At 57.8% G+C, this 25,226-nt stretch overlaps 4 protein-coding genes across 4 annotated transcripts in view; 3 read left to right on the top strand and 1 right to left on the bottom strand.

Annotated features, from left to right (window-relative positions):
• Positions 1 to 283: 283 nt before the first annotated feature.
• VOLCADRAFT_56054 (uncharacterized protein) lies at positions 284 to 4,635 on the bottom strand (the record flags this gene model as incomplete). The annotated part of the gene is made up of 7 exons (XM_002946295.1): positions 284 to 442; positions 791 to 1,053; positions 1,403 to 1,732; positions 2,425 to 2,701; positions 3,425 to 3,586; positions 3,949 to 4,109; positions 4,494 to 4,635. The coding sequence occupies 7 exons, from the start codon at positions 4,633 to 4,635 to the stop codon at positions 284 to 286; spliced, it is 1,494 nt and encodes a 497-aa protein (XP_002946341.1).
• Positions 4,636 to 5,376: 741 nt separating this feature from the next.
• On the top strand, positions 5,377 to 13,986 carry VOLCADRAFT_86521 (uncharacterized protein; the record flags this gene model as incomplete). Its single annotated transcript, XM_002946466.1, has 13 exons — positions 5,377 to 5,497; positions 5,904 to 6,793; positions 7,019 to 7,085; positions 7,604 to 7,701; positions 8,289 to 8,345; positions 8,728 to 8,859; positions 9,626 to 10,126; positions 11,209 to 11,574; positions 11,708 to 11,989; positions 12,619 to 12,739; positions 12,836 to 12,933; positions 13,728 to 13,848; positions 13,895 to 13,986. 13 exons carry the CDS (start codon positions 5,377 to 5,379, stop codon positions 13,984 to 13,986), a joined length of 2,946 nt encoding a protein of 981 aa, XP_002946512.1.
• Positions 13,987 to 15,280: 1,294 nt separating this feature from the next.
• On the top strand, positions 15,281 to 17,141 carry VOLCADRAFT_86520 (uncharacterized protein; the record flags this gene model as incomplete). Its single annotated transcript, XM_002946465.1, has 5 exons — positions 15,281 to 15,352; positions 15,468 to 15,476; positions 15,887 to 16,005; positions 16,322 to 16,474; positions 17,012 to 17,141. The coding sequence occupies 5 exons, from the start codon at positions 15,281 to 15,283 to the stop codon at positions 17,139 to 17,141; spliced, it is 483 nt and encodes a 160-aa protein (XP_002946511.1).
• A 2,801-nt stretch (positions 17,142 to 19,942) lies between these two features.
• VOLCADRAFT_102937 (uncharacterized protein) overlaps positions 19,943 to 25,226 on the top strand; it is a gene marked incomplete at both ends in the record, with an annotated part of 16,669 nt that continues 11,385 nt past the window's right edge. Inside the window, 8 exons of the mRNA XM_002946464.1 lie at positions 19,943 to 20,032; positions 21,615 to 21,732; positions 22,377 to 22,465; positions 23,023 to 23,130; positions 23,311 to 23,364; positions 23,539 to 23,683; positions 24,364 to 24,584; positions 24,877 to 25,032. Coding sequence (XP_002946510.1) covers positions 19,943 to 20,032; positions 21,615 to 21,732; positions 22,377 to 22,465; positions 23,023 to 23,130; positions 23,311 to 23,364; positions 23,539 to 23,683; positions 24,364 to 24,584; positions 24,877 to 25,032 — 981 coding nt within the window. The remainder of the gene's footprint in view (positions 20,033 to 21,614; positions 21,733 to 22,376; positions 22,466 to 23,022; positions 23,131 to 23,310; positions 23,365 to 23,538; positions 23,684 to 24,363; positions 24,585 to 24,876; positions 25,033 to 25,226) is intronic.

Here is a 25,226-nt window from a genome sequence, read left to right as displayed (position 1 = left end):
GTAGTGGGACATCGCTGCAGCTGGCTGTTTGAGGCAAACGCTGGTCGACTACCATCATGCCATTCGTCGTCACGGAAAAACAAGCGCGAAAAGCTCTCCTTCAAAATCCGCCTCCTAGAGACGTCCGTTTCCCCACCCTCCGTCCGCCGTTCCAGTTCCACCCACACCCCCTCGGTCAGCGTCGCATATGGGAAGACGCACTGTACGGCAGAGAGTCCCACTGTACGGCACTGACTCGTGTTCATCCGTACCATCTGCCAGTGCTACGTGTGGCCTCCGTTCCTCAGCCCATTGTGTACGACTCCTTCTCCAGGTTGATGACTGTAGACTTGGTCTTCACCATCATTGCCAGCGAGTTGCGAATTCCCTGACTGCCAATACCCGAGTCCCTGAAGCCTTGGAAGGGGAAGTGGTCGGGGCCGCGAGCAGGCGCCGAGTTGACCTGCGAGTGCGGTGGTGACGTTTTCCGGGGGGGGGGGAAGAGGGTTCCTTGAGGTGGGTCGAGGGCCGGGCCAGGGGGACTGGAGTCAGGGTGGTCACATCGTGTGACGGGGTTAGGGACGGCATGTGTGGCGGGGGGGGGGGGGAGGATCATATATGCAAGAAACTCAGAAATGAACTGCTGCCGGCGTCCAAAGTCCGACGGGGGAAACGGGAGCGTCTTACGGGGCTCCTAGGGGGTTCATCATCATTGATAATATGCTGCAGCAGCAGCAGCAGCCGCAATTCCGGTCCCACCCCCCAAAAGAAAAACCGTTCCCCTTCCCCTTTCCCTCCTCTTCCACCCTACCTGCACTGTCCCGGTTTCCATGGCGTCGCTGATGGCAATGGCCGCGTTGATGTCCCTCGTGAACACACAGCCCTGCAGCCCGTACTTGGAGGCGTTGCAGTGCGCCACGGCCTCCTCAGCCGACCGCACCCTCATGACCGGCAGCACCGGGCCAAAGGGCTCCTCCCAGGCCAGCCGCATGGAGGGAGTCACGTTGTCAAGCAGCACCGGCCAGATCAGGTTGCCCTCGCGCTTGTAGGGCCCAGTCACGAAAGTGGCGCCTGCTTGCGGCAGCAGGGGGTTGATTCGTAGGTTCGAGCGAAACATCGTCCATGTCCCAGATGCAAAACGGCCGGCAAAGGGACAACGGCCGACTTCCAAAGCACCGCCAACTGGAGGTGCGGAGAGAAACGGGCCCCCCCTCCCCGCCTTTCTTGTACAATCTTTTCTTGGCAGCAGCTTCACTCGTTCGTGGTTCGTCTTTCCCCCCTTTCTCTCCCGCTCTCTCTCTCCCTCTCTCCTCTATCCCCAACCCGAAGACCCCACACACCCGCACGTACAGGCCCTCCCCCTTCCTTCCCCATTTACTTTCTTGAATCTGATCCTCAACCCCCCAACCCCCCACCCCCTTACCCTTCTCCTTGGCGTCCATGACCAGGCCCTCGATGAAATTACTACTGCTCTCCGAAACCACGGGCGTGATGTCGCAATCGTCCTCCGGCATGCCCACGCTGAGCTTCCTTACACCCTCCGCCACCGCCGCCACCAGCGCATCCGCCACCGCGTCCACCGCCAGCACCAGCTTCACGGCGGTGCAGCGCTGCCCGCTGTAGCTGAAGCCGCCCTTGAGGATGTGTTTGGCGGCCAGGGCTAGGTCCGCGTCCGCACACACGATACAGACGTCCTTGCCCCCTAGCTCCATCTGCAGGGGGACCATGCCCGCCTTCTTGCTGATGGAGATACCTGCCGGGAAGATGTGGGGGTGGAGGTGATGGTGGGGGTGAAGGGTTGTGGGGGGAATCATATGCAAGGAAACTTGGAATGAGCTGCTGCCGGCGTCCTTAAGAGTTCAAGAAAACTGCCTCGTTGAGGAGTCCTAAGCGAGGGGAAGGAGGGGGAGGGAAATACACGCAGCGCCGAGAAAAACAACGGCGCCCACGTCTGCAAGGAGGGAGGACAGGAGGCGGCCAGCAGCAAGCCAGGTGGGGGATCAAAAGAACACACACACATGCATACATACACACATACATATAGGCAGGTGGCTAGCAGAAGTTAAGGCCTGACTTCTGCTCCCGGAGGTTCCGGGTTGAAATCCGCCTGCCGACCCCTCGTGTGTGTGAGGGGTGTTGAATTGGGAGGTGGCCCCCCCTCTTGTAGGACGGTGTAGGACGAGATTATATCAACTTGCGAGCTGACCGGGAACTAAGTTGAGGCGCCGTTGATCCGCTAGATTTGGTTGGCTGCTGGTGGTGAGTTGCTGAACCCAACGAATACGTTCTGAGGTCGGATGGGGTGAACGGAATAGGGTGCCCCTCTCGCAGGGGACGGCAGGAAACTGCCTCGGGGAAGGGGGCCGCTGGTGAAGCTATACCACCCTGTAACAACATACACAGATACACTCATATACACATACATACATGCATACACACACGCACCCGTGTCACCCCCCGTGAAGGAGATGCAGTTCACTCCAGGGTGGGTGGTGAGGAAGTCGCCAATCTCCGCCCCCCGCCCGGTGGCCAGGCTGAGCAGCCCCGCCGGCAGCCCAGCTGCATGGAAGCACTGCAGCATGTGGATCCCCGCCACAGCCCCCTGAGTGGGGGGCTTGAGAACCACCGCATTGCCCGCCATCAGCGCGGGAGCCAACTTGGATACGGCCAAGTTGACCGGGTAGTTGAAGGGGGGAATGGCCAGGACCACACCCAGGGGAACCTGGTGGAGGGGACGGGACGGGGGGGGAGAGGGAGGAGGCGGAGGGGCGGGGGGAAACGGCTGAAGGAAGAGGGGGCGGCCGGCCGTTTGGGAAAAGAAATGCATGAAAGGAAGTCACGTACCACACGCTATGCGACGAGCATGTGCGCATGTAGAGGGAGGGTGTTTTGTAGGAGAGGGTGGTGGTGATGGAGGTGGTGGAATTGCCGTCCTCGCATCCATGAGACGGCCGTCACCAGATGGACGGAGGGGGAGATACGCACCCTAAGAGGCGGATAGTCGGAGCCACAGTCACCACCTACTGTTGCTTGCTACTCAAGGGCGGGGCGGGGCGGCAGGTATCCTCCCCCTCCGGCCCTCCCCCCATCAGCAGACCACTCCCTCAGATTGCCACTTTGGATGGCAGCAACTCAACTTCGGTAATAACTTACATCACACATGATCTCTAACCCCAACCCCCCATTTTACCCCATTCGCCCCCTCCCCCCAACGACAAGCTTTCGGTGCCGACCCGCGCCCCTCCAACAACAGCTTCATCCAGCTTCACCTTCATTACCTCTTAGCTACAGGATTTAAATGATACGGGACAGGATTTAAATGATAGTACAACCCACTAGCACGGATAGTCCTTGTACAGGGTTTCACTTCCGCCCTGCTTTTTGCCCCCCCTGCTTTTTTCCACCTCCAACCCCCCCGCTCCTGGCCCTCCCCCTTCCTAAATACCTTGGACACCAGGCACATCTTGTTCCTTCCGTTGCCGGGGAATGAGTCCGAGTTGAGCAGCTGGCCCTCCCCCAGGTACCTCACCCCCTCCTCCGCCGTGTAGTCAATCAGGTCAGCGGAGCGAATGACCTCGGTGAGACTGTCCTTGGCGGGCTTGGCAACCTTTGGAGGGGTTGGTCCAGGGGGGGAGGAAGGGGACATGGGGGAGGGGCGGCGGTTTGGGGGAGGGTAGTGGGAGCTTGTGTGCCGGATCCAAGGGATCAGCTGCCGACGTGGCGGGAGGGAAGTGGAGGATGTGGGACTGGGACCTACTTGCGGGAGCGGGGGACGTGGCGCGGTGGTGTAAGGGGGGAGAGGGAGGTTGGAAGAGGGAGAGACGGGTAGTGGGGAGGAGGTTGAGGGAAACTGGGGAGACACATTTTTAAGGGTGGGGTGGGATGAGATGGGATGTGGGTCACACTATGTTTTAAATAGCCGGAGTGCCTTCAACCCAGGCTTGCAGTAATGCTGGCACTGGAACCCACCTCCTTAACCAGGCAGTCCGCGATGGGCTGGGCGTGCTGTCGCATGAGCGCCGCCACCTTATGAAGGTACTCAGCACGTTTCCAGAGAGGTGTTTTGGCCCAAGCCTTCTGGGAAACCTTAGCGGAATCAAACATCTTGTTGACTTCATCTTGTGTGCAGGCTGCGGGCAGCAGGTAAAAGAGCGACTGATTGTAATCGGACAAGGCTGGGAGGTGGCGCGCGCTCCAGGACACAAGGTCGCCTTGTCAAAGAAATTTGTCTTAATTCGTGCCGTTGCGCAGCAGGACAGCGCTATTAACTCAGCTAACCTAAGGATCCAAGGGGCAAAACCCTTTACGCTGTAGAGCCACGGAGAAGGACACAACTTCAGAGAAATGTAGGCTCATAAAGACTGCTTCTACAAAGCAGCCCGTGCGGTCTTTCAACCAAAATACTTCAGGCGCCCACCCTTAAATAACGCCTGCAGTGGCCGCACGCCGTCCATCCATAGTTCTGAGCTAGGATTAGCACCATACTCGCCCAAATGACAACGAGCCGTGTTCACCTTGGACTTGAAAGCACGTTTGCCGGGTCGAGGGATTGGTGATGCCCACAGCCTTCCCCGATGTGCTTTCCAGCCATTGTCCATTCAAATAGTATTTGTAGACGCCGTTAGGCGCAACAATATCCTTGTAAAAGTCTGACATCGTGCTGAAATGCCTTGCAAGGGGCCCAGTTGAGAACGCACCAGTTGAGAACGCACAGGAAGTAGCAAAGTTTATGTTTAATTTGTTTAAAAGCCTGTGCATTGACAACTATTGCGATCAGAAGTTCCTTGCTGTGCTATGTGCGACTGGGATGGACGATCAATCGGTGACACAAAACTCCAAGGCAATATATTGGATTCAGATACTGAGTACTAAATATCCAAACACCCCCAGGTGTAGGTTCTCTTATCATGTAAAGTTCAAGGGACGCAAAAGAAGCCCCCAATTCTACCGGTAACGGGAATTGCGTAGGCACTAAGGACGAGTTTTGCCATGCGGATTTGCGGGTATATGCAGTCTTTAGAGATGTAAACAATTGTACAGGTGTATTCGAGCGATCTTATTGTCTCATAACTTCCCGCCCAATCCTAGCCCACCCAAGCTGTTGGTGCCATCCGGGCTTCAACGCATGAAGTTAACACTTCAACCGATAACTTTATCATGCACGACGGAGGCTCATCCAGCTCTGCCTCGGAAGGCTCCGATGCCGGAACCAGGGCAAACCCCAACGTTTTTACAATTCTCCACGAAAAGGCTCTAAGCCATCAGGTCTGCACGGTTCTACAGCCAGGAAGAGAAGAAGTCTACGTAACCCCTACAGCAAAGCTGCCAGCGACGCAATCTAGATCATGACCACCGAAACCACGACTGCAGGTCGTGCTGGGATGCTGGTGCCCAACCATGGATCTGCTGGCGCTCGTCAGCGACGACGGACAGCTGGGGGTGCACCGCCTGGAGTGGCAGAAACTGTGGGTGGCCTGCCCGGACACCCCCATCACGGCCCTCTGCTGGCGACCCGACGGTGGGACCCACATAACAACAAACACCCCAACCCCCTTCTGAAGCGCTTTTCTGTGCTTTACTCCAACCCGTCCCTCTCCCCATGGAGGGCTTATTTGGACTGTTACCCTGGCTGTGCTGTGTATTGTACCGACGCGTCTTGGGCATGCAGCCCGGTCTCCTAGTCCATGCTTTCGACATGGCATCTTGCGGCTGCTGGCTCTCTCTCCCCCCTCCCAAACACCTCACCCACTTAAGTCCTCTCCTCTCCGTTACGCGTGATGCTGAACCTCTGCACAGGGAGACCCTCCCACCTTCGCACCACGCCCTTCATAAAGTGCCTCCTCTACTTTAGCTATGTCACCAAACCAACCTCTCTAACAGCCGCAGCATCCACCGTGAAATTAACGAAACACACGCACGCGCAGGCAAGGTCCTGGCTACCGGCCACCGCCACGGCGCCGTGTCCCTCTACAACGTGGAGGCCTGTGAGCTCTTCCGTACCCTCCGAGCCCCCCTAGCGGCCCCCGTCTGCCACCTCAGCTGGGTGCAGGGCCTAGCGCCGAACCCTGCCACCGCCACACCAACGCTGCACCTCGCATACCGCTACCGCCACACACGCTTCTTCCCAGCGCCGCCGCCGGGCCGGGAGCATGGCGCGGGGCTGGCGGGGATGACGACGGCGGCAGCGGCGGCAGCCTCCGGCACCGCAGGAAAAGCCAGCGCCGCTGCCGGAGGCAGCAACGCGGGCCCCGGCGGTTCCGCTGCCGCCGCCACGCTACATGAATGGCCGCCGCCGCCGGACTCCCTGGATGTCTTGGTGACATCAGATGGCGGCGGCGGCGTGTCCATGTTTGCGTGTGGGGAGGTAATGGTGGCGGCGCTGCCACCCAGGGCAAGCGGCGGTGGCAGCGGCGGCGACGCGAGGGATGGAGGTGGCGAGGCGGAGGCCGCCGCCGCCGCTCCGCTAAGGGCCCCGTTGGCGGCGGTCCGCGGCGAGTTGCCCGGGAAACTCCAGGCCGTGCTGTCCCGCGACCTGACGTCCCTGTTAGTGGTTTCAGAGCCTGTGGCGAACGGTGATGGGGCTAGCGGCAGTGGGGGCGGCTTCTCTGCCACCGCCGCCGCGGCAGCGACCCTCAGCGTATACGGATGCGGCAAGCTTGGCAGTTGCCAGGCGGAGATCTTGGAGTTGTCATTGCTCGGGGGCCTAGTGGCGGGCCGGCTGAAGGCAGCGCAGGCGGCGCTGGCGGCGGCAGCGAGGGCGTGGAAGGGCGCAGCTTCGGAGCTGAGCAAGCGGATGGATGAACAATTGCGGGAGGTGCGTCGTCAACTCGCCATCATCGCCGTCTTCGTCTGGGGCTGGGTCGGGCTGGGCGGGCGAACAGACCATGCCACCCCCCTCACGCCCGTTACCATTATCATCCCCCCCTATACATGCCATTAGTACGCCCGCACCGTGTCCTGTCACCATGGCGTTCTTCCCTCTAGTAGCAACACCCCACCTGCCCATCCCCCCTCCGAAACCATCCACCCCTCCATTCAGATCCTGGAGTCGCATGGCCACGACCCCGACGACGTGTTGGGGGAGCTGACGTGCATGCTGGCATCAGGTGTGGGTGGGGGGGAGGGGGCCCCTCAGGAGGAGTGCAAGGGTGCGCGACATGTGAACCTCAGCTGGACGAGGATTTCAGCTGGGTTGCTCTACCCATACAGTTGATTAAGGCAGCAGCAGCAGCAGTAGCGGCAGTAGCGGCACAGTGGTATGTGAGGGCGCTGTTAATGTATCATCCCAAGGTGGTATTGCTGTCGGAGAGGAAGGGACGTGGCGGGGGCGGCATGCAGCATGTAGCGAATCGAGGGGTGGGGGTGGGTCAGGTACATGGAGGCCCTGTGAGACGTGCAGCGCGTCCGGACACACCGGCTCGTCATGCCCCCAGACATTGCCCCCAGTATCATTCCTCTGGACTTCACACGTCCATGTCACCCCTTAAAAACCCCATCAAAACCCTCCAACCCCCCCGCCCATTTTGCATAGGAAGCGTCCCACCCCCTTTTTTCCCACTGCCACTCACCCCGCCCACCTCGTTTCCCTCCCCCCCGGACAAAACCCGGCCGCCCGCCCTCCCAGGCCACGTCAGCCCCCCCCTGCAGTCCTTCCTGACCAGCACCCTCACGGAGGCGGGGCTCAGGAGACTGGGCAAGATGGTGGATATGGCCGTACAGGAGGTGAGGTGAGGGAGGGGTGGAAGTGGTATGTTGGGGCATGGACGGGGGCGAGGCGGGTGAGGTGAGGTGAGGCGATTGTGTTGTGGAGATTGGATTTGGGTTTTCGAAGGAAGGGATGGAGAAAGGGAGGGGGGGATGTTGATGGGATAGCTCTAAACCCTAAGACAACCCCCTGCCTAAGACAACCGCCTCCGGGGGATAGTAAAGGCAGGTACGGGTATAAAACGTCATACCGTACACGCAGCGTGTGGGTGTGGGTATTTTGGCGGCGTACGGCATGGATTATTCTAGGGCGCCAATGCCAAGCCTAGCCCTGTGCTGTCCGTCTTCTCCCTGCCTTCCCCTCCTTCCACCTCGCAAAACCCATCTTTACTTGTCCCCTTTTCTTCTCCCACCATCCGCCTCCTCGACCCGCCTCGTCGCAACTACGCCCTCTACCGCGGCCCTCCCCTTCCTCGCAACTGCTTGCAAGCGATCGGGCCGCACCTTCTCCCCTTCCCAGCAGTTGAGATCTTGATCCTCGCACCTAATTCCCCCCTTCCCCCCTTCCCCCCCTCCATCCCCTCCACCCCCCCCGGGTCCTACAGGTCTCCTGCCAGCTCCTCGACGGGGTGCTCCCCGCCCTCCAGCTGGTGGCCTTCGTGGTGGGGGACCTGAGGGGAAGGGCCCGAGCTGCCGACATCACACAAACCCTGGGTCTGCAGGCAGGAGGGGAGAGAGGGGAGGGGAGGGGGGAATCAGATGACGCCGGAGGCAACGAGGAAAGAGTCAATTGCCAAAGTCCAGAATGGACAGGGAAGGGGGGAAGCAGAGGTGACGGTCTGCAGTATATGTGCGTGTGTGTGTATGTATGTGTGTGTGTGTGTGTGTGGAGCGCGCCCAGGAGGGTTCATGTGTGACGCACGTCTTCCCCCTTCTCCCCAGGTTATTACCTTCTCCTTTTCCCCACACTCAACCCGCCACGCACCACAATACACATACATACACACTTACGTACACCCCTCCCTCCGGCCCCCCCGTGTGCAGGAGTACGCCGTGGCGGTCACCGAGGTGGAGGCGGTGAAGGCCCTGTTGCAGACGGAGTTCCTCCGGCAGCTGCTGACGCGGGTGGGCTGCCAGTACCGGGTGTTTTTCACATGGCTGCTCAAGATACTGCAGGTCGGGGTGGGGGGAGGGGAGGGGAGGGGAGGGGGCTAATGCGGTGCAGAAGTTTTAACGAAACAATTCTTGATGTCCAGCGGGAGGCAGGGAAAGGGGGGGAAAGGGGAGGGGGGGCGATTACATGCAGGGAGGAGTCAACTGCCGACCGAGTAGGAGGGGGGGATGGGGGGTTTGTGAGGGGACGCGGAATGCGACCCGAGAGGAGCCCTTTCCATCCAGAGAGGCGCAGGATGGGGGTTGTACGGCTTTGCGGTGGGTGGGTAGTCGCGAGCAAGGAATGTGGAGCAGGTATGTGGAGATTGAAGCGCGGGAAAGATCGCGAAGGGTGTGTGTGTGAGGGGGAAATGAGGTTGCGAACAGTCCGAGGTGGCGTCGGGATGAGGCTAAGTGGCTGAGCTTGCAACCCACACAACCTTAAGCATCCGGCTTGGGACGGCTGTCAGTTCGATCTTTCAACGGCGGAAGCAGGCCGCTGTCGCATCCCCCCCCTTACACTGCCCTCCTTGAGTTCCCAATCCCCGGCCTCCCCCTTCTAACTCTCTCTACCTTCCTCCCTTTCCTCTCCCCTCCCCGCCTCTTTCTCACCCGGCAGTGTCCTCCACACTCGCTCGTCCCTTTCCCACCCTACCCCTCCCCTACCCTCTTCTTACTCCTCCGTACCCTCCCCCCGAACCCCCCTAACGTCTTCCCCCCCTTAACCCCCCCCCCGCCCGTTTGTGGTTCGTCTTTCCCCCCTCCTCCTCCCCCGCACTCCCCTCCTCAGTCCCTGGAGGAGACCCGGCCCCCAGGTGCGGAGGGCCCCGTACCCGGGGGGCCCCTACCTGGATCTGGATCTGGATCCGGATCCCTAGCTGACGCCCCGATATGCCTACCCACCCTGCTGGCCTTCCTGGAGGAGGGAGGCCAGCTGAGTGCGGATGCCGTGGCGAGAGATCTGGACGCCTCGCAGTCCACCCTGGGGCTACCCGTGGGCTCACTCACCTTCCCTAAACACCTGCTACCGCATCTGAAGGCGCTGCAAGAGGCCGCATTCCCAATGCCGCAAATGGAGGGGTCGCTACTGCAGGAGGAGGCGGCGGCGGCGGGGGGGGCTTCATCGCAAAGCGGCGGCGGCGGCGGGGGCAGCAACTCCTGCAGCGGGGGCATCAGTCGTTGGCCTGATAAGCCTCTCCAGCGGCAGCTGGTGTTGTTAGGGGAGCTGTGCCGGGGGGCGTTTGGCAGGCTACCAGAAGACGTGTCGCCCTCGGTGCAGCTGCTGGTGCGGGTGAGTGCAAGTCGCGCATGCGTGTGTGTGTTTGGCGGTGTGAAGTAGGGGGTGAGATTGTAGCTTCACCCGTTGCCACTAGCTAGCCTGGCAGTCCCCCTACCACCTTCCCCGGTGTTTCGGGGCAGCGTCATCGTTCGAATCCATGTGTGCCGGATTCTGCAAGTCAGTGACCTGACTATTCCGGGTTCAGCACCCACCACCACGGGCATCCAGTGGAATCTCCCCCGCGGATCAACGGCAATGGCGTCTACTCCACTGCACGCGCCCGGTCGGCGCGCTGGTCTCTCTCACTATAACCGGGTCGGTCCATCGCCGTTTCCGTCGGCATGGGGTTGCATCCAGCCTCGTCGAGTCGAAGGATTTTCATCCTGCCCTTTGTCGGAATCGTTTCTAGATCCTTTCAGGCACATACTTTGCCGCGCCTTAGCATATGTATCGTGTTCGGACGTGTGTGGACGGAATGTGTGTGTATGCCTGAATCTGTGTGTGTGGAGGGGTAAAAGAGTGGGGAGCGGGAAGGGGGCTGAGGAATGCTAGCTGGCTGGGGGAGAAGTTTTGTTGTGAGCACGGAGGAGCTTGAGCGCGGGCTCGGCTTGGCGATGGAGGGGTAGTGGGCCATTGGAGCGAAGAAGACAGGAGAGTGTGCGGTATTCCAGACCGCCCTCCCAGGCCTCAATGGCTAGCGCAGTGGTACAGAGACTGGTTTTAGTGGGTTTTAAGAGGGCTGGCGAAACCAAGATGGCGGTTTTATCTGTTGCCGGGGTGTCAGGTGGTGGTTATAGATTGAGGGGAGCCATCTAAACCCCGTCAACAGTCACCGGAGCATGTCCTTTCAAACACGACGTCCTTTCAAGCGCTTGCTGTTTCACACCCGTCTCATGCCGTTGTGTGGTCCTTCCGTTCCTCTCCCCCATCTCTTAGGGTCCTATCCCCTCCCTCTTCCACACACACATAAAAACGCACACGCTTTTCCCCCATCACAAACCTCCGGTGTTCGTTCCTTAATCCTCCGAATACCCAAGCGGTTACACACATATAAGTCACGTGTGTGTTATGTGTGTATGTATGTCCATGTGCAGATGCCGCTACTGCCGCCTCCCTCGCCGCGACGGGGACCTCACCCACGCGCTAGCCGAGGCGGTGAGGACGGCTGTAGCAGCTACCTCGGGAGCGGGTACGGCATCTGCTTCTGTATGCAACTGCCCCAGATCCGTACAGAGCCGCACGCGGGTAGGCCGGCGCTGCTGGCCTGCACCGTACCGGCACCGGCACCGGCGGCGGCGGCGGCGGGGGCGGGGGCGGCGGCACGGGAACTGGGGGATGGCGGCGGCGGCGGCGGTGGTGGTGCCAGCGGAGGCAGGGAGGCGCTGCTATTGATGAGGCTTACGCTTAAGCAGCGGAGGACCCCGCAGGCAAGCGGTCAGAGGTTTTCGAGGAGGCTCGGGGTGCCGGGTAAATGACCAGGAAACAGAGCAGAGATTCGTGCACAACAGATGATCGTGCACATGTTTATTTGTGTTCATGTGTTTTTGCTGTTTGTGTTATAGCTTGATGGTATACACCCACACCCGGCTGCAGGCACACGCCTGTCTCCTGACTCTACCGCATGGTATGAGGGTATTGGGACTGTCGTACTACCGCGCTGCACAGCTGGCCTTACTGTTAGAGTCGTACACCACTGACCCGCGGGTCGGCGGTCAGGGCTCAGCAGGTAGCGGCGGCGGCAGCGGCTCCGAGACCGGGGGCCTCTTGGCGCTGGTTCCTACGGAGGGATTGCAGATGGTCGACGTCGGTGACATTGCCGGCGGCGAAGTTGTACGGCACTTAGCATCGCCATCATCCTGTGCAAGTGTGGCTCAGGTACGGCGCAAAGGTCCCCCGGAGGGACTGGCTGTGCGTGTGTATGTATGTGTGTGTATTGGTGGGATGGATTTGACGGTGGTGAGCTTAGTTGTATTGAAAGCTGTAAAGGGAGGGAGGTAATGTACTGTACAATAGAGAAGGGTTGATGTGGGGGCGGCGGCAATTCATGCGGCAATTGGGCGATGTGGAAGAGTCAAGCGAAGCAGACGGAGTCCGGATGTAGATGGGGTCAAGGGAGGCCGGAGAAGCTGCGGGATGAGGGGGGCTGGAGGGAGGGAAGCCCTTTGGAGACTAAAGGGTGTTCGGGGGGGGGGGTCCACCGCCTTCGCCCATCGGCGGCGGCCGCCCTCCTCTCCTCTACTTCTCGACGCTAAGATGGTTCGTTTTCTTGGTGGCTCGGCAACAAAGATAAGACGAAGCAGGACATACGAAACAGACAGACAGACAGACAGACAGACATAGAGGCACAGCTTTCACGTGGGCCCGTGGGAACCTTACTCCGCTGTCCCTGCTGCAGCCACTCTCTTGCCGCCGCTCTGTTGAATGACTTCCGCCGTGTCCCCCGCCTCCTCCAACCCCCTCACTTCACTCCCAAATCCCCCCGGGGCACCCCAACTCCCTTGCAGATTTGTACGGCACGTGGGGCAGTAGCTCACTGGCCAGTACCGGGCTCCCGGCTGAGGGGGGCCCCGGGGGGAGGGAGCCCGGGGGCCGCCGGCAGTAGCAGCAGCGGCGGGGGTAGCGGCGGTGGGGCTGGAGTAGTTGGCGTCAACGCGTCTGGGGGTGGTGGCGGGGCGGGGTGGGTGCCGCCGCTGCTTGTGAGCGGTCCTCGTGGCCTTGCAGCCGCCTTCACTGCGGGGTCCCGGTCGCTCATGATAGACTTGGAGGAGGATGAGGAGGGGGATGAGGAGGGGGAGGGGGACGAGGAGGAGGAGGAGGAGGTAATGAGCAGTGGGGGGGAGGAGGAGGAGGAGAGGCAGAGGGAGGAGGGAGGGAGTGGTAAGAAGGAGGGGGAGAGGAGGCGGGGAGGGAGAGGGGAAGGGGGGAGGAGGGGAGGTCGAAGTGGGAAGAAGGTTGCCATGGAGGAGGATGACTAAGGGTCGGGAGGGGCAGGTGGAGGGAGGAGCGCGCGGGCGGAGGTGGTGGCCGGAGGCTTGCCATCCCTTACCCCTTGCACTGTGCACTGGTGTACTGCGCTGCACTGTACGGCAGTGGGTCTGTCGGTCATGTCTCGCAATGGCTGTCCGCCGTCCTTTCGCGGCCGCTAGCTGCCCACCTGCCCACCTGCCGCCGGCCTAACCGAACCCCTTAACCTCAGGGCAACCCGGAGGGGGAGGGCGTGGCACCGCGGGGTTGCGCTGCACCCCGGGGCCGCTTTCACTCCACAGACATCCACAATGTTGTTGCATGTATGTATATACATACATGGTGTGACCGCCCCAGCATGGCCATATTGCAAACCTCACGACCCACCTGGTGCATCCTTCGAGCTGATGGATATGGAGGGTATGTAGTAAGGAGGAAGGGGGCACTTAGAATCCGGGTCGGCGGCGGCGAGGCCAGCTCCCGTGTTGCCAGCAGCCAAAATGTCCTCCTCCTCGTCCGGGAGCTGCAGAGCGTGTTGCAGAGCGGATTCTAAACCTAAGTGCCTCTTTTGAGTAATAGTGGCTTCACGGTGGCTTCGTGGCGGCTGCTTGACCGGTACGGTGGCCGGCAGCCGTACCACCTCGCCCAGCACCTCCGGACACGAAATGTGGCGGTCCGTGGTGAACAGAAGAACGAGGTGCAAACTGACAGCGATAGCACCAAGAACGCGGTGCAATACGGGTCCAGCAGCTCCAGCAGCTCCGGGTCAGGTGCGCCCGGATCCCAAGCACTTTGGCCGCTACCGCCGGCTTGCAGGTCGCCGGCTTGCAGGTCTCGACCCACCCAGCAGTGGAGTATTGCCGCCAAGCCCGACGCAGCCATGTCCCTGCACACGAGTACCATCATGATGATACGCAGGCCAGCCGGTCCGGGTTATAGTTTGTGTGTATCCGACAGCTGCGTAATGTGTGCCCTTATGCAGCCGCCCTCTGGAGCCGCACATTGGCTTCATGCTTTAGCATGCAGCCCAGGCGCCAATGTGCGGCTGCCAATAGTCCAGCGCCCGCCATGAGTTTCATCGGAACAGCCTTGGAAGGGGGGGAGACACGGCACAAGGTCAAGGCACCGGCGAGCGAGGAGAAAGCAACTGTGTACGGTACACTTTCACCAAGCTCACCAGGCGGCCGATACGATAGGCGTGCCACAGCCTGTTCGGATGTCACTTAAAATCCAAGTTAGTGCCCTCTGATGAAATCTTTTTGCCAATAGAATATTAGTTAGGGGAACGAAAGGGGAAGAAGAACACTAAAAGAGCTAGAGGATGTTCAATGGTATGCGTGTATATGTACGGTATACGCACTGTAGGATGACGCGATACTAAATCGCTCTCCGCGCCCCACAGGCTTTTTACAAGCGGCCCCCGCACTGTGCGTAACTTGAGCCTTGTATCCCAACAGCCAAGTCGGTCGAGTTGCTCACCAAGTATAGCCATTGCGAACTGCCCACCCCTCCTACGCCAGTGTAGCCATCTCCTGCGTGTGCTCGAACGGACGGACGGACGAACCGACCGATGGACGGGGACAGGGGACAGGGGCAATCCTACGGTTTTGTGCATCTACTTACATTTTGGCGCGGGCTGGGCGCGTCCCGGTGTCTAATTTCTCCCAGATATACGTCATATATCTGGGCCTGACTTCCCGTCCCCGGGTTGCCTAATGCGACCGGTCTCTCCTGGTCCCGGTCGTATTGCCATGGACTTGCACAGCGCCCGGTCTCACGGGTCTCCGGAACGTCGAAGCAACCTCTACCCGGTTCTGATGTGAGCAGTTTGGAGGAAGTGTTTACTACGTGTTTACTGTTGAAAGGAATCAGTCAACGAAGTTTAATGGTATGATTTGAGTTATCGAGGATCGGGTTATTGAGTTGCTGCTTACTAGTAATTTCCAACTGATGCCGGTGGTTCTAACCGTACCCAGTTACACAAATCCAAACTGCACTCGATTGTTCGATGTAGGTTATGTCCAAGCCTGAACATGTAATGCTTGTCGTGGACAGGACTTAGAGGGCCGACTTCCAGTGCTCCATGGTTCTATTGCAGACTGCTTGCTTCCGTGCCTAAATCCTCCATAAATACGACTCCAAACTAATAAAGAAATTGTTTAATAAGGCACAATAGTACGTTACACTTAATGGATATACCTAATGGATTTTGCTAAATTTAAGGCGGCGGTGCAACGCGCCAACGACTGCCTCGAAAGGTGGTTCAGCCTACAGGTAAGGTGGAATACCGCTCACGTCGTGTATCTTAAGGCGAAATTTTCATACCTACTCATCTATTCGATAGGACTCGGCTTCAAAGCTCCTCTCCAACGCAGGCAACATCTTGCAGCGTTTGCCGGTGAGTCATTTCACAGAGGAAATGTTACGCAATTATATTACACATCATATGTTAATATGATCCGCTGTACCCAATTCTTCGCTTTCTTCCTTCACATCGGGCCTTAGTTGCGTCCCCGCCCATGCCCCTTCCGCCGTACCTCTTTCGCGTTGAGCGTCGCGGCACATTGGCTCCAGCCCCACAGCCCTCCGATCAACATCCCGTGGAGGCCTCAACACCAAAATCCAAAGCTCTGATCATAGTCCCGCTTTCCATCTCAACCTCCGGCCGCGCTATTTCCTCCACCTCCCAGCTAACAACCATCCCCACCTGCCAGCCTCGCCATCGCAATTTCACTGATTCAAAATTCCAAACAAAATCAAATATCTGTCCCCGTCTGGCGGTCCCTGCACGTCCCGTCCCGGTGTCAGGCTTTATCCGACGTCCGCAACTTCTCCGCCCTACCCTCGGCGCCTCAGCTTCAGCAGCTGGTGTTCGCCAAACAGGCCCGAGCTCTGGAGGCCGTGTTTGGGCGGCTGCAAGCCAACCTGTGAGCGGGATCAGGACGTTGTGTTGCCGGTCCTCCTTCCCTGTCCTCCCTTCAGAGGGTGCGGTACCGCACATCCTTTCGGTCTTTCCGTCCTAGACCCCACATGTTCCCTCCTCTTCGTGCCGCTTGCCGCTTGCCGCTCATGAACACGAGAAGCAGCTTCCCAAATTGGGTAGAAATCCTCTCCCCTTCTCCACCTCTACCTCCCCGGCTTACACGCACACTTATATACATACACACGCACGCCTGCAGTGGTGCTCCCAGCCCTGACCGCCCGCAACCCCCCCGCCAACTCTCAACCGCAACCACCACCAAGGGTCGAGTTGGAGTCCGTTGTTCGTTCCCAGGAGCGGTTGGTGGTTGAGATGTGGCGGTTGCTGGGGGAGAGTCCTTCCCCGGGAGCATGCGGGGCAGTGCAACCGGGGGGAGCGAGTGTGGCCCAAATGGTGGAGTCCGTGGAGGATGTTTGGTGAGGGGGGGGCAGGGGGGAGGAGGGGGAAGAGGGTAAAGGCCGACCCTTCGCCCGACTTAGCCCGGGACAGGTTTTCCTTGTCGTACATAAAGTCTTCGATCTGAGCGCTGTCTCAGAGAGGGCCTCGGTGAAATAGACTTCTAGTTAAACAACAACACGTACATGGCACTTAAACGACTTCGCCGTGGCTTTTCTTTAAATATACATTAGTTCCCCTTTAGGGGATGAAGAACTAAAGAGGATGGGGTGTCCGCGTGTTTTGCTACTCGGAAACATATCCTCTGAAAGACAATGGAACTGGTAGAAAGCGCGTGATGCAAACATGTTAAAACACGGTAACGGCAAACGGGACGTGTTGTGGCTTAGGAGGGTCTAAGCGCCTACAGAAGGCTCGAACCGACCCGTGTTTTCCTGGCCTTGTAGGAGATCACCTTAACGAACCGCTATCTTACTCTTCCACCACACATACACATATACATACATACGTACATACATACACACACACTAACCCCCCGTTCTTTCCTCCGTCCCCAGGCGCATGTGCCGTGACGACCTGGCTGTCCGCGGTGCGGCGCTGGCCTCTCTGAGCCACACGACCACTCCCCGGAAGTTCGCGGAGGTGCAGGCGGCGTTACTCAGTGGGTTGGGGTGCCCGCTGGGGTAGGGTGGAGGGAGCTGTGCTGTGATGTGCTGTGCTGGTGGGTTTTAGGGTTTCACAATGGGTTTTTCTAAGTGCTTTTGGGGGGCATGGAGCTCCCCCCTATCGATCTCCCATGGAGGAGGTATAGGCGGCGTGTGGTGGGGAGCAGGCGCCAGTGCCGCAAGACCCGCCGCTGCGGAGTGCCGACTGGGAGGTACTGGGTGCGGAGTAGCAAGTAGTGAGTGTTGGGTGTATGGATTTATGGCAATGGGGGAACTGAATGGCGCCCGCCACGGAAAGAGGAGAATGTTCCTTTGCTGTTCCTTTTCATTTTAGTGGTATGAGTGATTTTATATAGCTATGCTCGACTTAAAAAACTTTAAGAGCGTTTTTTGTTGCTCTCCTCTTTTCTCACGCAGTTTTCGTCTTCTAGCTCTAACCACTCCCGCCCCGCCCCGCCCCGCCCCGGCCCCTTTGTGCGCCACTCCGGCCCCCGGGGCCCCCTCCGGGTCATCGGCTCCCAGATTACTCGGGGATGCGTTCTGGAGGGGGAGGGAATGGGGGCTGCCTCCCAGTGCTGCTGTTGCAGAGCTTTGCTGCAGTGACTGCGAAATGAGGTTGGTGCGGGAAAGAGGGGAAAATGATGGTAATGGTTGTGGTAGAGGTGGTGGTGGTGAAGTAAATACTATTGCTGCTGCTGATGATGATGATGATAATGTTGCTGCTGATGTTGCTGCTGATGTTGCTGCTGATGATGATGATGTTGCTGCTGATGTTGCTGCTGCTGCTGATGATGATGATGATGACGATATTGCTGCTGCTGCTGCTGCTGCTGATGATGATGATGATCACCACCATCATCATTACCACCAGCACCACCACTAGCACAAACATCGTCATCATTATCACCCCCGCCAGCAGTCACTTCTGGAGGATCGTCCAATCGTCCAATCGTCCAATCTCAAGGCGCACAGAGGAAAGCCGCCAGAGCCGCTTGGGACATGGTACGCGAGGTTCTCGCAAGGCTCCCTACTTACCCGCATGTCTGTAACCTCATCCATAATGCAAATAATGTAAAAGGCATATCTTTTTCGGATGTCGAAAAGGCCTCAGAGCGCTTCACGACGTACGCGCAACGAACACGTCCTGGGTCGTGTCTACGTCGATAGGTCGGTCGACTTGACGAACAGCGATGTTATGCAGCTTATTAATCAGCGGCTCTGAACAGCGGCCTTTTAAGCATTTGAGCTATGGGGTAAATGGGACTCAGATCGTGGTCGGGGAGTTAGGAGTCGATGAAACTACTTACTTTCCGTTTCCTGCGAATGTTGCGATTAGTGGCGCACAGGACGCATTGCTGGCCCGCAAAATGATGATGAAGCATATGATGTGCCTTCAGGTGTGTACAAATGCAGGCAGATTTAAGCAGCTGTGTAAAGGGCGCCGTTATTACAAATTGTCATCGCAGGCAGGCAGGTAGGCACGTCAGAAAAACTTTTCATCACCTATGCCTGACGCAGGCAGGCGACGTCGGGACGGCAGCGGAGCAGGGGAGAGAGAACTTAGCAAAATCTCTATTTGTAACAACATTATCATAAGCCATGTTTCGAAAAAAATATCATAGGATATTGCCTCTGCTGAATAGAACAAAGATTTATATTTTTTTATCTAATTCTCTCCTTTAATGCTTTGCACAAAAGCCCTCTAGTGCCTGTTGCGAATGTTCATGCAGTCAGGAGCTCGCACCTTGCACCGCCCACACATACCTGACAGGAACTCTGATGCTAAGTGAGTACTGCAATGCAAAGAAGAACGAAAGCCATACTTGACCAAGTTTCGCCATCCTCTTCGCCGGAACCATTCATGATGCTGCAAAATTATATGCTTACGGACTGCAGCTACTATCGAAAAGTGTGGAGCCTTTAACAATGAAAATGGCCAGCGGGCGGCGACGGGCTGAAGAGAACTTCAGCCCGTCTCTTCTAGGCTCCACTACCTGAAGTTCTCTTCTAGGCTCAACTACCGCGCCTGCGTTAAATCGCCTTACATTTGTTAGTTGTCTCCGTTCTTTCATATAGACTGCGCATTGTGATGGGTGTACTGCTTACTGACGTCCTACAGTGTGTCAGGCATGCCATAGGCAAGACTGTTCAGGCCATTTGTACCGGCAGCTCTAGTTTTCGTAAGATGACGCGATGGCCCGAGAAACGCATAGTCGAAGGCTTACACAGACGGCTCGCGCCTGACGGCTAATGATTTAACCAAAGTACATGCTGGGTGCAACACAAAGCTAACCTTTGTACATACACTTACAGGTTCGAGCGATTGTAAATAAAAGCTGTTCTTTGTCACCTGAACTACTGTAGTTGCCCTCTTTTCGCAGCCTTTCCCTGCAGTGTACGGCAAAACGCAGCTACCTTGCGATGGATCAGACGTACCTCTGCGGAGGCATCGATTCGTAATATGCGGCCCTACTCAAGAATAGAAATGTTACAATATACATCTTAATCTTATTTGCAGTGAGGTAACGGTGCACGAAATTGCAAGGGTTGAGCAGCCCGACGCGACTTCCCGGGCGCCATAGAAGAAGCCATGGAGATTTACGAATCATTGTTTTTATAGAAAACACACTGCTCTCTATATTAATTTCTACCTAGCTTGTGAAGGCTCGAGCTAGTGCTATTGGCCGAGCACTGCTGCGCAGACCGCTGTGTAGGGCGGGCGCTCATTGCATCAGGCTACCTTTTCAAATAATCCCACAAGAAGGCCAGCTGTTCCCAGCAGTTCCAGCCTCCAATCCCAGCCGCCCCAAGTCCTTTCCTAGTATGGCGACATCTCGCAGCACATGGGCAAGCTCGGCGCCTGCTCTGGCCCTTGCCGTGGTGCTGGCAATGTTACCAGCAGCAGCACCTCATGTAAGTCCTCTCACCGGTCCTTGCGTCAAAACCTGCCTATGGCCTACCGCCTCGAATAGCTATTTTTTAGGCGGACCCGCCATGCGCGCTTCCCGTTCGGCCGCTTCGTAAATTGTTCGAATCCCGCCAACCGCTGTCGAATTTTGTCCGCAATCCGTGCTCACGGACTCCAAAGCAACAATGTTACAACAGCCACAACAAAAGCAAATGGATTGCGGCCCAAAGAGTCTAGAACTCATGGGCCGTTGTAGGGTGCCCACCCTCCAGAAGGGTACATGGTGGGTGCGAAAGCCTGGGCAGGGTCTGGAGGGCCGGACGGACAGGATGGTCAAAAAGCAAAAGCGGGTGGGCGGTGGCGCACCGAGGATGAGAAAGGGACGGACGAGGAGAGGGGCGGAAGGGCGAGGAGGGGTTAAGAGCCCCACAACCTGATGTGGGAAATGGAGGCGAAGGGAAAAGTGGTGATTAATATCTGCTCCCTGTTTCTCCTCTTCCTCACGCAGCCCGAAGAGATTAGTTATCGTGAGCTCGATGTAGGGTGCAGGCTTGGCGAATGGATGTGGACACGGTGAAAGCATTAGCGAACGTAAGGGGAAAAGCAACCAGGGGTGAGCAGCCAGGCACTTTCACGGTTATTTAGCCAACGAACGGCAGCGACCCCTGCAGCGGCCCCGTCGCTACCATGGATGATGGTGATGGTGGTGATGGTGGTGATAGTGGTGATGGTGATGGTGACCGTCTACTAGCCGCTAGAGTTCTTTTTCCCTCAACAGCGTAAAACACCCAGCCTCGCCGCCAGGGAGACGGCTTCCTGGCCGGGTGTGTTTCGACACCGGACAGGCCGGCGGTCACGGCTTTGGTGACGGCTCCCCATCACAACCGCTCCACGCGGTCATTAATGCTCCTTGGGAACCACAAAGGGCGCCTGGGCTTCCACTTGCCCGTTCGGCTCCTCGTGGGTCGGTCGTTTGTCGGTTCGTATGTCTGTCTGACGGTCCGTTTAGGCAATATGCCGTTGCGGCCAGGACTTTGCCGAAGTGGCAGCCACGGACATACGCACAAGGTTTCTAAACACAGACAAGAACGGCCTACACACACCACTCGCTGTTCGCCCTTCACCTTTCACATTCCTTGGCGGGTTGCAGTGCGGGGAAAAACATGCACTGCCGGAGCACCTGCTGCCACACCACCAGCACTCACCAGCGCTCTCACCGGCTATTAGGTGGATTCCTCCGCCTCCTTAGAACCGCATTCTACCCCATTCTACCCGGCAAGTTGGCAAACAACCTTATCGAAACACAGCGGACCTCCCGCCCCAACGCCCCTAACCCCAAACCCCAATCCCCGCACACAAACACACAAACACACACAAACACACACACTTACCGGGGGACACAGCGCCCACACGGCCCAGTGTACTCTATGTACCGCACTGCTCTGCGCCGATTTGGGCCCATTTCGATTTGGGCGCCTGCCATGCCATTTTGCCTTGATGCGGTGACCTCATGACACCATAGATTTGTCGCATGTTTAACTCCACCACTCGCCGTGATTCTCCCCTGGACTGTCGTACTTGTTGTAGCTGGATCACTATGACCCACCGGGTGGATTCGGGGGAGGTGAATCACCACCGGATTACTCCGGCCGCTCGACGCCTCCCTCCTTTTTCGATGCGCCTCCCCCCGAGTACGAGCCAAGAGGTACGGCTGTACGGCACATTTGTACGGCACAATGCACATCCCGCACCAGCGGCTGGGCCAACATGAGCACACCAGACTAGACAGTTGTCGGTTGGCAGCTTGCAGGTAATGTATATGTCAGCAGCGGTTGGCAGTGGCTGGCTGCTCTACCATACGTTTGTTTTTCCCCGCGCCAATGAACCCAATGAACCCCACGTGTGAACCACTGAGACGCCGACCCATGGGGCTCAGGAACCCATTGCTGCTTAAGCAAGCTCCTCACCGCAACAAACGGTGCGCCCTGCACCCCTCCGCATCCTCCCCTCAAGCGCGCAAGGTTTCTGGAACCTTTGAGGCGGGCTGCCGCCCACCTGGCCGCAGCTACAACATACATACGCGGGGGTCCAATGCTTTCAGTAAAACAAACCCTCGTGTTAATGTGGAGTACTTTAGTTGCCATAAAATGGGTTACGGCCGCAGCCCCGGCGCCCTCCAGGCTAACCCACTCCACCGCCCAAAACCCTAAAACCCGCCAACGCATAGCGCTGGGAGCATGTGCTCCCCTCCCATGCCCTTGCACCTACCATACGAAGAAAGGCGGCCCCCCAGCATCCCTGCCTGCCCCACGAAGCTCCCTGTTTGCCTGTCTGTCTATCCTGCTGCAGCTGCGCCCCCCCCGCCGGTTTTCCTTGACATTCGGTTGGTGGACTCCAGGGGCGTGCCGGCCAGTGGGCTGCAGCAGGGCATTGTGCAGGTAGGCGTATGCGTGTGCCTTTTATTGTCATGTTTTGGATATTTGCTTTTGTATTGTCTCTTTCTTATAGAGACAATCTAACGTATATATTACACACACATATTAATGTTGTTGTTGTTATTATTATTATTATTATTATTATTATATAATATAATATAATAATATATTATTATATTATTATTATTATTATTATTATACCCACTGTTGATCAAGAACATGAAATATAAGGTCCAAGAATGAATAAGGGTTTAGCTGTATGTCTATATGTGGGATTGTGGTATCTTGGTTGTCGTCGAGTGGGTCTGGAAAGCTGAGTTCTCCAAACCGTCCCCCGGCGTCTAAGTGTACAGCGACATTCCCGTACAAGCCGCACCGGTACGGCCCTCGACGATCTGAGCTGCATGGTGCTGCAGTACGTATGCGTACGAACTCTTTCTGGCATTTGACCCAAAGGTCCAAATCCTATAATTGGATTTTGGTCTTTGTGGCCTTTTGTATCTTTAGCATATACTATGTCCCTCTGCTTCTCGTGCGCCTTTGTCCCTTTCCTGTCGTAGCTATACAGTGAGCAGCTGTCGGATTGGGGCGCCATCTGCATCAACCCCCGAGCGGCGCTCGATAACAAAGAAAACTACAGAAACTTGGCGAAGCTGGTCTGCCGTCAGGTGCGGTGTACGGCAGTACGGCATCGTGTCCTGCTGTAACAACGGAACGGAGGAGCGCCCAGGACGGTGGCTCAGGAACAGCATTAACGGAGGAGGTTTCCCGTCCCGGCGTTAGGACCCCTCCCGGGTGTCGTTTGGCGCATTAGGGTTCCCGCTATCGCAACCCCCCCTTGCCGCAAGGTCAAGGTCAAAGTCAAGGTCAAGGTCAATGTCCAGATCTTCTCTAACCCCCGGGTAACCCGCCGTCCCCCCGGGCCCAGCCCCGGGATCATCCAAACCCGGGCACACAACAGCTTCTTCTGTCACTCACATGCCTGTACGCCCTTCCCACCCTTCACCAATCCCGCTTCGTCTCTGTCGCCCTCCCCTCCTCACCCATCCCAATACTCTCACTCCGGCCCCCCGCAGCTCGGCCTGCCCCAGCGGTACGGCACCATGGTCCCCGCCTCCGCAATGATCCAAGGGTCTGTGCCCGTCATGCCTTTTGTGGCGATAACCACCATTAGCGTGAGCCCCTGTGATAACGCCGCGACGGCGCAAACTGTTACGGACTGTGAGGGGTTGTTGCTGCAACCCTCCTCCATGTCCTGCGGTAGTGTGGGCGCCGGCAGCGCTGAACCAGCAGCTGTGATATGTTCAGGTAAGTGGGAGGAGGAAAAGGTGTTGGGGGACTGCTGGGGTGCTGGGGAGCGTGGTGGAAGGATGGTGGAATGACATGGTGGTGGTGGCTGCAGTGGTGGCGGCGCTGGTGGTGGTGGTGGCGGAGGCTACAGGAAGGGAGGTCGTGGAGTGAGGAAAGCAATACTTGGATATGTACGGTCGGTATGATGAGCCCCATTAGGCTCTAGAGGATTTGGATGTTACATAGTATGGCGTTGGTGTGAGTGAGTGAGTCCGAAGGGAGCGCAAAACCGCGATGGGACCATGCAACGGATGTCGAGAGCCGCAGCCCTGACATAGGTTTGCGAGCTGATTAGCTAACCGGCAACAGAGATAAAGAGAAAAGAAGAGACCGAAGAAGAAGTTCACTAAACGAAGGGATCTATCCGTAAGGCAGATTGTTGCGTGCCAATCAGATACGAGGGAATATGAGCGCTAAGCTCCTCGCCCAGCCTCCACCTACTCCTTTTCCTCCTACTCTACATAACCAACAGAACTTTCCTTTACTTTCCTCCCTCCCTCCCTCCCTCCCTCCCTCCCTCCCTCCCTCCCTCCCTCCCTCCCTCCCTCCAGGTATGCTGCCGCCCCCGCCTTCCCCTCCGCCTCCGAACCCCTCCTGGGTGGCCCCGCTCAAGCTCACCACACGCCTGCTGGACCCCGTCACGGGATTCACCTATCCGGAGCTGTCCCAGGGCCGGCTGCAGGTGCTGCTCCCGGGGGCTGACCCGGAGGACGACAACAGCTGGGGCACCGTGTGCGGCGCTGACACCCAGCTGTCCTTGGCCCTGGCCCAGGTTCGCATGCGTCTTGTAGTTTGTGAATTTCTTGAGCAGCGGCGGCAGCTTTAAGCGTTAGCGATGCCGGATTGTGCCGCACAATCCAACTTTGTCCTTTGCCGAAAGGAGAAGGGGGGTTTTCGATTGTGTGTCATGGGCTCAAGAAGGCAAGTCGTACATGTCGTACATGTCCCGCGCGATACCTAGATGATGCCCTTGTCCAGTCACACTCAGTTGCACCCCTGTTTCCCAATTGCCAACAAACTTCTGACAGTACGCTTGCCTGCAAGTTGGAACGTCGGGCTGGCAGGGCGCCTATTTTTACACGCCATATGAGCAGCAGCCCCTACCTGGAGAGGTGCCCGTGGCGCTGGTTACGGCTCGGGACTGTACTGTGGAGCAGGACGCGGTTTCGGGGCGCATGCTGAGTTGCAGCATATTAGTAGGGCAGGAGTTTAATTCCCAGGTAAGGCAGGTGGGAGGGTTGAGATAGGGAGTGAGATGGACATCTCAGATATGATAGCTAGCTTCACGATCGCAAATGATGGGGGCGCACGGTGGGCGCATCGGAGAGTGCGGCAGGAGGGTGCATACCGCTGGAGGGGGCTGCCTTACTCAACCACCCACCCACCCAACCAACCAACCAACCTCCCCACCCAC

This window comes from Volvox carteri (genome assembly GCF_000143455.1).
Source record: "Volvox carteri f. nagariensis unplaced genomic scaffold VOLCAscaffold_3, whole genome shotgun sequence".
NCBI lineage: Eukaryota > Viridiplantae > Chlorophyta > Chlorophyceae > Chlamydomonadales > Volvocaceae > Volvox > Volvox carteri.
This window is presented reverse-complemented; position numbering and strand designations above follow the sequence as displayed.